The sequence below is a fragment of the Sphaeramia orbicularis genome, chromosome 19 (assembly GCF_902148855.1).
Source record: "Sphaeramia orbicularis chromosome 19, fSphaOr1.1, whole genome shotgun sequence".
Classification (NCBI taxonomy): Eukaryota; Metazoa; Chordata; class Actinopteri; order Kurtiformes; family Apogonidae; genus Sphaeramia; species Sphaeramia orbicularis.
In genome coordinates, this window is record NC_043975.1 from 16,545,372 (window position 1) to 16,560,124 (window position 14,753).

Sequence of the window (14,753 nt, forward strand, 5' to 3'; positions counted from 1 at the left end):
TCTCATCACCACCCTATCTGGAAACATGGAGACTAAAGTTTGGAGACAGCAGCAGAGTCCTGTCTGGGATTTATCTGAATTCAACGGCGAAGAAGATAAAAGATATAAAAAAAAAACAAACTAAAACTAAACTAAAACAAAGCATTTAGAAAATAACAAAAACTAATAAAAACTAGCAAACCTGCTCTAAAAACGAATTAAAACTAACTGAATTAGAGGGAAAAAAAAGTCAAAACTAAATAAAACTAAACTATAATGAAAAATCCAAAACTATTATAACCTTGGCGCTGACAGCCTTATCTTTTATTAACTTCCTTCACTTTTTTTTTTTTTTTTAAGTGTAAATATTCTTTAACTCTTTAAAACCTGACGTGTCATCACTGACACACCCTGCACATGCAGTTTGGAGGGCTGTAACTAACTATTTTGATGACATCACACAAAATTTAATATTAATTTATTTATTTAATATTTAATTTAATATTTGATCACTTTTAGAACATACAAAATAGTCATTATTGTCTAATCGCAGTGTATTTGGTTGATAACACCAAACATCCAAGACACCCTAAGGATAATATTTTGTGGTATGCATTCAAGAAAATAGGTGTTGCTGTAAATTAGTGATGTAAATAACTTAGTCCAAATGAAGATTTCTATGATATCTCCAAATTTACATTCCCATGACCACATTTATATGGTACTGACAGCCTTATTTCTTATTAACTTCCTCTACATTTTATTATTTTTTTTAAGTGTAAATATTCTTTAACTCCTTAAAACCTGAAGTGTCATCGCTGACACTCCCTGCACGTGCAGTTTGGATGGCTGTAACTATTTTGATGACAGAACACAAAATGTATTTTAATATTTGATCACTTTTAGAAAATACAAAATAGTCATTATTGTCTAATCGTAGTGTATTTGGTTGATAATACTGTACATCCAAGACACCCTAAGGATAATATTTTGCAGTATGCATTCAAGAAAATAGATGTTGCTGTAAATTAGTCAAGTAAATCATTTAGTCCAAATAAAGAATTTCTCATTTTTCCAAATTTACATTCCCATGACCACATTTATATGGCACTGACAGCCTTATTTCTTATTAACTTCCTCTACATTTTATTATTTTTTTAAAGTGTAAATATTCTTTAACTCTTTAAAACCTGACGTGTCATCGCTGACACACCCTGCACATGCAGTTTGGATGGCTGTAACTATTTTGATGGCAGGACACAAAATGTATTTTAATATTTGATCATTTTTAGAAAATACAAAATAGTCATTATTGTCTAATCGTAGTGTATTTGGTTGATAATACAGAACACCCAAGACACCCTAAGGATAATATTTTTCAGTGTCCGCTCAAGGAAATAGATGTTGCTGTAAATTAGTGAAGTAAATCATTTAGTCCAAATGAAGAATTTCTCATGATATCTCCACATTCACATTCCCATGACCACATTTATATAGTGCTGACAGCCTTATCTTTTATTAACTTCCTTGACATTTTTTTTTTTTTTTTTTTTTTTAAAGTATAAATATTCTGTAGCTCTTTAAAACCTGATGTGTCATCGCTGACACACCCTGCACATATGCAGTTTGGATGGCTGTAACTCTTTCACTGTTTGTGCAATTGGAAAAATTCCAATGGTTTCTGAAGCCTAGGTTTTATTGGGTCGTTACAGTAATTTCACTTGAAGCTGGAGAAGAAGCCGTTTTATTATAACATGCAGTAAATTGTAAATAACTGCTAGATTTTGAAAGATCTGGGGGGAAAAAAAAGTGCTCTAGAAAAATGAACAAATGGACTCACTCACAGCATATTTTCTAACCTTCTAGTCAAAATATGTTTTAAAAAAGTCCAGGCGAACCATTTTAGGCTTAGGGTTTAAAGGGTTAAACCACACCCACTTCAAATGTCTGACCAATCACACAACAGCTGTCAGACACCACACAAGAAAAAAAGTGTTGAGAACAAAAAATGATATCATTCTTTTGTCATTGCCCGGGAGAGCCAACAAATTTCTCTGTTCTTGCAGAGTATGAAATAACTGTCAAACAGGCCAGTGAAAGAAATGCAGCCTTACTTCCAGTGTTTGTTTTTTTTTTTTTTTAGTTAAATTAACTGTTTTCTCCATGCAAATGTATTTTATATGTTTTTACCAATAAAGACCCAAACATCCACCAGCGACCAAAAGCATCTACTGATCTAAAATGTTTAATATCTGTTGATCAACTAATTCAATCAGTGCATGTAAATAATTGGTGTTAAATACAGTTATTCATCTTTTCATGGTCATCAGATATGACCCATTTAGATGTTCAGAGGCGCCATAGTGAACATGGAAACACCGTCATCTTCTACAACATTGATTCAACAGTAAAACCCATGAAGTTGGATCAATGACAGTGGATGGACACACTGGGTTTATGTTCAGTTAACGATAGATTTTACTGAAAAAGTCAAAAGTTTTCTTCAATTTCCTCTGTTTCTGATATAATAACCCTCAACTTTAACCCTTTATAGGGCGATCACTGAAATATTCTGAAATTCAGAATTCATCATCTCCCTCCTCTTTCCGTAAAACATTAGAGCAGCATTTGCTAAAAAGTAAACACATGCAATAAAGCAACTGTTATGAAGTCATAAACTGACAAAAATCGCTCATATTCACTATTTGCAGCTTCAAAATATCCATAAAATCTCTCTGAATCATTGTTTAGTGATTCTAAAAACCAACATGCTTCTGGACCTCACTGAGGCACAGGACTGGCCCCATATTTAATGTTTGAGGAGATTACCAAAAATAGTCACTTGCCCAATAAAGGGTTAATCTGAGTTTTAATGAACATCCACATGATCAGTGAATAAAATATAAGAAAATACCTGATTTTCACTGGAAAAATGAAAAATACTGTAGGGATGGGAATTGATAAGAATTTAACGATTCTGATTCCATCATCAATTTTGCTTATCGATCCGATTCCTTATTGATTCTGTTATTGATTCTCATTGGGTGAGGGAATAAAAGAGTACAAACAGGTGTGTTTGCATTAACTGTCTTTTATATTTCCATCTCTGCCCAGAAAATATCACTTATACAGTATGTACAAATAATAATAACAGATGACGCCAGGTCCGGTTGGGGGGGGGGGTTCCAGTGAAAGTGAAACTTAAGATGCTTTACTAATGCCTCTGTCTCCCGTTGTTGTGCACCTCATTTCCTTTACCCTACCTTCAGAAACTTTGTTTGAGGGGGCAGGACATTTGTTGGCTGCGCCGGAACTGGGCCCGGCGTTCACTCTGCCGCTAGATTCACAAGCATCGCTAAGTAGGGAATCAAATATGTGACATTCCTGTAAATGAATCACATGCTGTGGATGAATGTTTGAGCATTTTGGAGGAATTTCACCCTTTGAAGAAATGGAAGCTTTGCAAGTGTTATACATGGCCCAGGTGTCATCTTTTTGGAGCGTTTTTGCCTTAACACCATATTGGCTACGTTCTGACCAAAACAATGCAGCGTACGTGTTATGTCATCGCGCATGCGCAACAAAGGCGGAGTCAATAAGCAGAATCGTTAAGCAGGCAGGCAAATAATTCCAAGGAATCGAGCTACTGGGAACCAGATCTCAAAAAGAACCGGTTTTTGATTCCCATCCCTAATACTAAGGAAAATATTTTAATATAAGTGATAAATCAAGGTCAAGGTTACTTTATTTGTACCCATGGGTAGATTTGTTTTGCAGTCGCGGTGATTGCTTTGGCATTACAGCAAGACATACATTGAACATTTTAGACAGGTACTTGATCGAGCTTACAGACAGGACAAAAAGTGCTCAGAGTTCCACCATTCAACAGTATAGCAGCATGGATAAGTAAAAGAATAAAATAAATAAATAAGATCAAATAAATAAAATCAAGATGTAATAAAACACAATAAAAATAGGACCAATGGCCCTGTAGCTTACCGGCACTTCCTATCTGTTATAATGGGGAAATTTTTCGAAGTCGCACCAAATCCATAATCAGATCCGGATCCAAATAATTTCACTAACTTTTGTTGACATCATCATAAAGAAGCTGTATACCAAGTTTGAAGTCAATCGGAATTGTAGTTTCGGAGAAGAAGACGATTGAAATTTTTGTAACGGACAACAGACGACGACAGACGACAACAGACGACAACAGACGACAACAGACGACGACGACGCCGGAGGCCGCATGACAACAATAGCTTACAGCTTATCGGCCGGTAAGCTAAAACCCAGAGAAGATTAAAACAGTCTGGGATAAAAACCAGGATAAGAACATAAAATTTTAAAATTTGAAGTCACAATAATAATAAATAGAGCAAAGAAATAGGATAAATAACTAAAAGAAGCTAATAAAGTGCAGCGTCACTCTTTCTTATTGAGCTCAGTGACAGCGACAGGAACAAAGCTGTTTTTATAAATGCTGTCCTGCACCTTGGGACTAAAAACCTCCGTCCAGAGGAAAGGAGCTGAAATTCACCTCGTAACAGAAGGGAGTCATTATTAAGAATTGATGAAACCATCCTCTGGACCTGGTTAGTGTACAGGGAGGCGGGACAGGACTGGGACTCACCAATCAGGTGACTGGACCATCTAACTAACTAGGAAAAGTTAAATATAGAGAAAAAAAATGTGAAAACTGAGACAAAAGTGGCACTGGGTCTTTATGGGTTCATGTGAACACATCTGCACATCGATTAGACTCTAATGTTACATTAAATTAATCTTTATTGTTGCAGCCCAGTCTTCTTGAATTGCCCTTGGTGTAATGTTGGACATGTATCAGTATGCAGTAACCCCCCACCACTACCACCACCACCACTGAAACCCCACCAACAACACATTCTCAGCTGTAACCGGTGAACCCTTTAATCCACATTTAGTGAGACAGTAGCCTCCGGAACAATAGACATCCCTGCCTTTGACACTAGAACAAGGACACAAACATGACACTCAACACTTTAACTATTTTGGATTTTGTAACGGGGTCTGATTTAGTCGGATGTTTCTGCTATGTCTGGTTTTAATGCCTTGCATCACCTTCTCCACCCCCCACCCCCCCTTCATATAAAGCCAGGAAGCAAACAACTGCAGCAATTTGTAGTCAGCTGGTGTTCGGTGTCGACGGACGGTTTGGAGTCTCTGCGGTGCGTTCGGGTGCAGTTGGCCAACGCTGCCCTTCCAGAGCAGAGCGGGCACCACGGCGTTTAGTTGATCTCTGACAAATGTGTGGCTGGTATGTGGGAGTCGGAGGAAGGGGATGTCGTGTTGAATACAGACTAGACAATCTGCTATCGGACTGCAGATAAGACAGAGCTCCTGTTTCTCAGCTGTTCAGTGACTGACCACGACCTGCGAATCACTTCTCGTAATGTACGTCAGTTGCTGACAATTTAGATAAAATAACCAGGAAAAACTGCTACTATTCAGATGAATTCAAACACGTCCTCACATAGACTACATGCAATTTCACTTCTAAAACCACTTCGTAATTGTAATCACTGACACCTACCATTACATAATATCTTTTCCCATGTTTTAATCTGTTGTACGTCATTTACCAGAATATGTCAAACTGTTTATAGGTATTCTGCATGGATTGTCTTGCCTTGCACAGGACAATGACAGTGGAAACAGTGGATCATCTGCCAAAAATATCAATGTAAATACAAATATAAAAGTATGAATTAGTGTAGGTTTAAGTAAAACACTAAAGGCCTAAATACAATATCATCAAACTAGAAAGGTTTACTGATTTATATTTGATTTAGGACATTTAGGTCTGCATTATAATTTGTCAAATTCAACAATTTTCACAAAATGTCAAAGATTTTTTTATTGTCAAGTCACTAGATGCACAGTACATACAGAGAACTGAGATACTGTTTCTCTCTCATGAAATGTAAAAAAAGGTAAAAATAGAACAAGATTTTAAAAAGTGGTATAAAAGATAAATTGTAATAGAATATAAAACATATAAATCAAACCTGTTTACAATAAGGGTGGTACTGGAAATATAGTAACAAGGTAGGAATAGTTGCATTATAGTGCAACAGTGCATTGATGGGACTGATGCAATATCAAATCTGCTCATTTTTGACTAATTCCTGTAATCTTATAAAGGTTTTCAGCATCATCTACAAAGAAATAAAATGAGGGAATATTTATATAGTTTGTCCTCACGTAGGTTGCTGTATGTGTGGCACTGGTCTTATTCTAACTCGGAAATCAGTTGTGAAATATGGGCAGTGAGACATTTCTAAATGACTGATCATTTGGCAGAAAGTACAACATGTAATACTGTCATCTTTCTGAGTGAAATGAAGCCAGACTTTCAACTCTCTTCCTCTCTGTTGGGACTCCTTCCTGTTCCTGTTTGCAGAGCAAAAATCAAAATCTTACCAAATGTGTTTTTTCTCGTTTCTAGTCAAAATATCTCATCACACTTAAAATAAGACATAATCACCTAAAGAGTAACTTTTCAGTGAGATATAAGAACTTATTTTTAGACAACAGATCTTGAAAATCTTATTTCAAGAAATCTTACCAAGAAAATTTTCATTTGTTCCATTGGCAGATTTTTTTTTATTTTATTTTATTTTATTTTTTTGCTTAATTCATGATTTTTTTTGCTTAATTCAAGCAAAAAAAAAAATCTGCCAATGGAACAAATGAAAATAGATCTTGAAAAGAAAGAAATCATACCAAGATAATTTTTATTTGTTCCATTGGCAGATTTTTTTGATCTTGTCATCAGAGCATATTCTCATTGTGTGATACAACCTGATTTAATATCTAGTTGACTGATAGTATGATTTAACATCCCCTGTAGTGTGAACTGAGCTGAACCAGTGCCACCGACTGACTATGAGGAAGAAAATATCGGTTGAAACTCGTGATTCATGCCATGAAACACACTCGGGTATTTGGAAAAACACATATTTTCTCATGCATTTTTGCCTTTGCTGGTTTAGGTCACTTAAAACGATTAATCTGACCAAAGAGGAGATTTTGGAAAATTCCATTTCGGTGCTTGTGAGTGTACAAGAGGAAATGGAGTTTTAGGGTTCTGAACAGCACAGTATGCGACAAAAATATATTAATGTGACACGTGCGATCTTTGTTTATCCTAACCGTAACCCCAGGTTTGTGTAAGACGTTATTATTAAAAAGGGAGGTGGAGAAATATCTGTGTCTACACTGTAAAATGTAACTATTTTATTTATTTATTTATTTATTTTTTAAATTGTATTATTATTATTATTATTATTATTATTATTATCATTATTATTAGTAGTAGTAATAGGATGGCAGTGGAATAAGGCAAATCATTTCTTAAAACTTGAATAAAATGTCAATACAAACATCCATTTAAAGCAGCAATGTTTTGCTTTTTTAAATGGAATTATGCACTTTAAAACTTTTCCCTGTGGTCTACATAAACTGTAAATGCTATGCTTTTTAGGGTTCTGAACATCACAGTATGCGACAAAAATTTATAAACATGACACATGCGACCTTTGTTTATCCTAACAGTAACTCCAGGATTGTGTAAGATGTTATTATTGAAAAGGGAGGTGGAGAAATATCTGTCTCTACACTGTAAAATGTAATGTGTTGTTTCAATTTAACCCATAAAGACCCAAAAACCCACGGGCAAACAAAATCACTTACTGATATAAGAAGTTAAATACCTGTTGATCCACTAATCCTATCAATACATGTAAATAATTGGTGTAAAATGCAGTTTGTCATCTTTTCATGGTCATCGGATATGATCCATTTGGATGTTCAGAGGCTCCGTAGTTACCACGGAAACACCGTCATCTTCTACAACATTGATTCACCAGTAAAACCCATGCAGTTGGATCAATGACAGTAGTTGACGATGCTTGTTCACACATTCAGTTATTCATATATTTGCCAAAAACGTCACTTTTTCTTCAGTTTTCTCTGTTTTAATGTAATAACCGTTGAATTTCCTGTGAGTTTTCATGAGCATCTAAATTAGAGCAGTGATGTTTTGTTTTTTTTAAATGGAATTATGCGTTTTAAAACATTTCCCTGTGGTCTACATAAACTGTAAATGCTCTGCTTGGGTCTGAGTTCTTCATTAATTCAACTCCACAAGTCCACCTTCAACCTTATTACTGAGTAATGACACCAGAAAGGTCGTTTTGAGCGCTAGCCCTTTAAATGTAAATGAGCCACTTCATGCCCCACCCCCTCCAGGTTGTTGCTTTCTATTCCGTTCAACCACTTGTGTTCGTTAATACAACCAACAACTGAACATTTTAGGTAATGGGCTCGAAGTTTGGACATATTTTCAGTATGGACTACAACCACTGCTGCTGACAAACAATTATGTCGTACTCTGAGAAATGTTTGTCAGAAGTCTGGACTAAGGTTATTATCGTTAATGAAAACTAACGAGATGATGAAAACTAGAATTGTAAAAACATTTTCATTAACTGAAATAAATAAAAACTATAATTAAAAGAAAAAAAACGATAACTAACTGAAACTGTATTGTGTGCTTATAAAACTAACTAAAATGTATAAAAATTATGGATAAAATTCCCTTCGTTTTTGTCTTTTTCAATGTCGGATTGATTCGAAAGCGATTTATTTTGCTCTAGCAATTTTAGCTAGCGTCACCATACGACACTTCACGGTCCATCACTTGTGGTTTCCAGTCGTCTTCTGGTCCTCACTCTACCTGAAAGCATGGAGACTAAAGTTGGGAGAAAGCAGCAGAGTCCTGTACGGGATTTATTTGAATACGATGGAGAAGAAGAGAAAAGATACGACAAAACTAAAATTAATACTAAAACTGAACTAAAAAAAAAAGAAAACTAATAAAAACTAGCAAACCTGCTCTAAAAACAAATTAAAACGAATTGAATTAGAGAAAAAAAAGTCCAAACTAAATAAAACTAAACTATAATGAAAAATCCAAAACTATTATAACTTTGGTCTGGACCTTATATGTGCAAATGTCGTGACGTAACTAGTCATAAAACGTAACAAATTAAGCAGGAATTAAAACGGGTTGTAGAAATCAACTCGATTTTTGCCAAAATGAATATAAAGATACCTTTACAGCACCTGGACGGTTCAAATTCTAACTTTTTGAACTATTAGGGTCCAAATACACAAATAAATGAACCAAAGACTAATAAAAGTGGGTGACCCCTTTACGCAGAGGAAATTAAATATAGGAAAATATGATTTAAAGTAAAAAAATGCAAAATACAGAAGATAGGAGGGGCGACTGAAAGTTTTGAGCCTAACATGGAAAGGATTAAGATATGAAGGCCGAATTTGGTCCATGAAATCTTTCACATATCTTAATCCTATCCACTGAATGTCTTGGTCATTGCTTTCTTTTTCCATGTTTTACAGGTTCTTGAACTTTCTGTATCGAGTGTTTCCTGAAAAATGGACAAACTTGAGTATGGGGCTGATTTGTGACTATGGATGAGACTTAGGTCCATCACTATCAGCCTGAGACTAAGGAGCAGTCAAAACAATGGAAACATCCCATGTCACCAACCCCAGAGAAGGCAAAGGTCGTACGCGTACCTAATGACAGCCCCATACTCAAGTTTGTCCATTTTTCAGGAAACACTCGATACAGAAAGTTCAGGGACCTGTAAAACGGGGAAAAAGATTGCTACGACCAAGAAATTTAGTGGATAGGATTAAGATATGTGAAAAATTTCATGGACCAAATTTGGTCTTCATGTCTTAATCCTTTCCATGTTAGGCTCAAAACTTTTCAGTCGCCCCTTGTAATATCATAATAAATGACAATAAATCACTTAAGAAAGCTAAATTTTAAGCTAAAAGTTTTTATCTGTTTTATCTATTTATCTGATTTTTGTTTGTTTGTTTTTCTCATGCTTTCTGCTGAAATGCTTTTAATGTTTTATGTAAAGCACTTTGAATTGTCTTGTACATGAAATGTGCTATAGAAATAAAGCTGCCTTGCCTTGCCTTAACCCTTTCATGCACGAATTATGAGAACCTTAATCAAAATTTTTTCCTGAGTGTTTTTATTCCTCTTTAGGCATGAAAAAAACAATGCAATTGAAAATTTTCTTCTGAAAAATAAAAAAATAAAAAAATAAAAATAAAAATAATTTTAAAAATTTTAAAAATACATTAAAAAAAATAATAATGAAAAAAAAAAAATCTTATGAACCTATTTTTTTATGAAGTTGCAAAAATGTCCACTTAGCTGGACACCACATGTTTAATTTTGGACGCACAGAAACATGTATTTACTGAAAACTATGGGGAGGGCTTGTGATTCTGGGGGTTTATGCTCAGGAGAGACCTACATAATGTTACCAATTCATGTCAGAAAAGATATGTCGTGTCTTAAAACTTTAATAATGATATGTGTAAAAAAAAAAAAAAAAAGAACAACAAAATCCATGAATATACAAGGGAACAGCTGTAGAATAGCTGTCCACTGTAGTGACCAGTATGCATGAAAGGGTTAATAAAGGTTAAAATACAGATTTGAAAACTGACACAAAATTAGCACCGGGTCTTTATGGGTTAAAACAATTCGACTGTTTTCATCCTGCAGTGTCAGATTTATATTTTTGGTTTCAAAGTGAGTCTCCCTCCTTGCTTTACCTCCTTTCTCCTTCCTGGTTGAACTGCAGCTCCACTATCTTCTCCGTCTCTATCTTGATCTTCTCTCCATATCTAACCCTCCCTCTGCCCTCTAATGACAATCAGCAGACCTGATAGGCAGATATATTTACACTGGTGGCAAGGGAGGAAGAAGTCATGAGCCAAACCCTGTCCAGCCTCCGGCTCTGGCAAAGGCGGGCGGATGGGTGGGTGGGCGGGGTTTTGTGGAAACCCCAGCCGGTCTGGCCCCTCCCTCAGCGGGGGCATATCTCTTCTGTGTGTACCGTCCCTTGGCCCTGCTCAGAGCTCTCTCAGTTAGATGGGACCAAAGCCTCGGCGGCCTCAGACTCACACACACACTCCCACATCCAGGGAGGGAGAGACGAGAAGAAAAAGAAGGAGGAAGGAAGACAAACACACAGAGCAGAAGGCTGTTGAGTGGCTGACACAACCTCAAAGCCAGTGCATGTGTTAGTTTTGTTTTTTGTTTTTTTTTCTTATTTCCCTCCTCCTTCTATTATCTAAAGCTGTTGATGAGGACGTCTCCATCTCATCTCAGCCTGGGGTCCAGAGGTGACCGAGGGAGTGGAAGAAGAGCACGTTGTCATTTTGTTTTGCAACTGTTGAACACTGGAACTGTACTGTAAGCATTATGACTCTTCTGGGCTCTGAACACTCCATACTGATACGAAGCAAGTTTAGATCAGGTAAGTGCATTATAGAAAACACCACCGGCACTCTTACTCGTATCAGTATTCTTCACGTGTTTGTGTTTGTGTTTGTGTTTGTGTTTGTGTGTGTTTGTGTGTGTGTGTGTGTGTGTGTGTGTGCGTACAGCTGCATCTTGTAAACAGTGGAGCTGTCAACAGCGGGCATCTGCATGTACGTTATGTCACTCATCTGTCAACGCCGATGAGCTGTCGTTGACACTTCTGATGCACTTTTCAGTCACGCAGGCAAGAGTGACAGGTGTGGGTAATATACTGCGGGCATGTGGTGATGGTACAAGGAATACCAGAGATACAAATCCTCCCTGGGTTGTCACAGTTTGATGGATTTACAGCTGGGCGTGTTCTTTGATGTTCGTCCGCCTCCTCGTAAAAAAGCCCTGACATGTGAGGGTGATGTCTCGGGCAGGTTAGTGCACTTGTTTCGTGCCAGCCACTAAACCTGCTGCTGTTCCTGCTGTTCCTGCTCAGGGAAGCCAGTTGGACTTTCTCGTTCTGTGGCTCCAACTGATAAACAGAGATTAGACACTAGAAGGAGGTCAAAGGTTATCTTAATATGGACGAATTGGAAGCGGTGCGTTCGTGGGCATATCAAAGAGGGGAGGAAGGGTAACGGACTCTCCTAGCTGATTTAAAGTCCCTCTTTAACGCACAGCAGCTGTTGGGACTTTGAATCCATCTATCTCCTTCATAAACATACTCTGCCTTCATCCTTCCCTGAGTAAAAGTCTTATTTTTTTTTTACATATTTACTCTGAGTACTTGTGTGGTACCACTATAGGCTTGTGTGTAGTCTGACCAACACTGCCACCTCCCTGAGGAAAATGTAACTGATGTCAGCAGTGATCACAGAACATATTCATCTCAGTTCTCGGAGTCTTCATATATGCATGTTCGCTTGTGTTTTCCTTTTTTTTTTTTTTTTTTTTTTTTTAAATACACTACTGGTAGAGAAAGCAGCTTCAGTCCCGAATTTGCCCGAGAGCTGTGCAGTAATTGCGTTCCAGTAATGGCAGAGTAAATGATGCTTTTCCTTTGGGTTGTTTAGAACAGGGTGGGAAATGACCCCCTGTGCTTCGGGAAACTCAGAGGTGGAGTTTTTTAGTGCTTTTAAAAATGACCTCCATCACTTTATACAGGCAGAATAGGAGCACTCATAAGAAAATATCAGTTTGTATAGGGAGGAAACATACCGTGCAATATGAAGATAGAGGAAAAAGGTGCAGATTGTCCAAGAAGTAATAAATTGTCAACATTAGTGCTGATTTTAAGCAACATGCAATACCGAAACAACAAGGCAGTAGACCAATATATCAGCTGGCCAATATTTAGATTTTTTTTTCCAATATCAGCCATCAGCCTTAATTGTGTTTTTAACCCTTTCATGCATAGGTCACTACAGTGGACTGTTATTCTACAGCTGTTCTCTTGTATATTCATGGGTTTTGTTATTTTAGTTCTATATCAGCTAACACAGTGGACACTCATGCATCATCATCATCTCATACACTGACATTCAGACCATTACTGTAACTTTGCTGTTCTTGATAAACCTGATCTGCAGTGACATGTTTGAGTGTAAATCAGTTGTTATTTGTTAGACAAAAAGTTTTTTTATTTGCATATTATCTCCATGAAGTAAGTAATTACTAGCATTAGAATATGTTAAATGTGAGAAGACATCAGATTCGAAGCATTAAAAATGTTTTATTTAATTGTTTTTATATCACTTTCTGATATCGGGTTTTAAACAGGTTTCTTTACTTCAAAAATTAAATGCATGGATATTTTTGTAACTTCATAGAAAAAAAAACTCGATCGCGTTGTTTTTTTCATGGCTAAGAAGGAATAAAAACACTCATAAAATAAATCTTGACTAAGGTTCTCACAGTTCATGCACGAAAGGGTTAAAATCTGTTATCGCCCTGAGACCCAAGAAAGGGAAAATTTACACTTTTTGTACATTAACAATTGTATTGGTTGGAAACTGCAACAGTTTTTTCAGATACATTTTTTCAAATTATTTTTATTTATTTATTTATTTATTTAATGTCCTTTGCAATGAACAACATTTTTAAAGTAAAACTGTCAAACTTTTGTCCCCTACAGAGGACAAAAATCCATTGCTGGGTCTCAGGAGGATATTTGATCAGGCACCTGTGTGGGCAGCACTTGAAGTTCAATAAATGTTAAAAGAGTACAATATGTATGTGTATTAATAATTTCATTTATATTGCTGCATAAAAATCTTAATTATTTGAGTGTTTCAATTGTATTTTATGGTCAAGGTGCTTTAAAAAAATATCGGCCTCAAAAATCGGCTGTAGATATCTGTCATTGGCTGAACAAATTTTTAAAAATCGGTATCGGTCTTAGAGAAAACCCATATCGGTCGACCTCTACCTTAAACATACGGTCATATTTTACAGCTTTTATGGAATTGTTACGAGACTGGATCAAGATATGATGTGTTTGTGCTTTGATATTACGCAAAATCATGAATATTCTCCCCCTGCTGTCATTTTCAGTCCATTTATCTCCACATTAAAACACGTTTTCTCCTCTGAGCCCTTATGTTCCTTCTTCTTGTCAACACCAAGTGACACCCATGGGCGAGAGGCTTTAGCGACACCCACATCGTCTCTGTTGTTTTAACCCCATGTGAGATCAAGCTGGTTAATCTGGCGCAGATGTAGCGACGGTCTGACGTTACAATCGGTGGGACTGATACAAGTTACAACCGATATGACAGTCGGGTTGAATTTATGAGCGCATGAGTGAAATATTGCGCGTAAGCGAGGTAAAACTGCTTGTAAATCTCTCGGCGCTAACTGCTGATGACAGCGGGAGTCTTACATGATCAGGTTGTCTGGGATTTACAGTTTTCTTGAAGCTACAGCAGGTCCAGTTACATCCAGCGGCCCATGAAAACAAGCATTTGTTGCTCTTTTTGCACCACGCTCGAACTCCTCTATCAAAGCCATGGGAACTGCTTCTGCATGGTTGAAGCTAAAAGGAAAGATAAAGATCTGTCTTAAGTGCTCCCCGCGGACCGCCGAATGTTTTAGTGTGTGTGTGTGACTGACTAGTTCTCATGCCGATTTGATTAACAGCTGAAAGGGGCTGTGGTCGGTGCTCTTGAGCTGCCTAACATTACGTAACAGAGTGACAGAGGCATCAAACGTACTGTACGTTACAGCGATATTACAAGGTGTCAAACACATGTTCAACAGTAAATCATTACCACACGTAAGATTTTTCTCCAACACACCTGTTTCGCATCAGCCACAAGGATTTATTGAACGTTGACCGGAGGTTACCAAGAAGTTACTA

The 14,753-nt window shown here is 36.8% G+C and overlaps 1 protein-coding gene across 5 annotated transcripts in view; it reads left to right on the forward strand.

Moving 5' to 3' along the window:
• The window catches only part of LOC115410092 (myocardin-like), a 466,879-nt gene that overhangs the window by 256,085 nt on the left and 196,041 nt on the right, over window positions 1-14,753 (forward strand). For 3 of the 5 annotated variants that reach the window (XM_030121533.1, XM_030121536.1, XM_030121537.1), the window contains exon 1: window positions 10,938-11,399. The exons of the other annotated variants lie outside the window; for them this stretch is intronic. In XM_030121533.1, coding sequence (XP_029977393.1) covers window positions 11,345-11,399 — 55 coding nt within the window. In that variant the 5' untranslated portion in view covers window positions 10,938-11,344. Of the gene's footprint in view, window positions 1-10,937; window positions 11,400-14,753 lie in introns of those variants that run through there. 5 annotated transcript variants of the gene reach the window in all.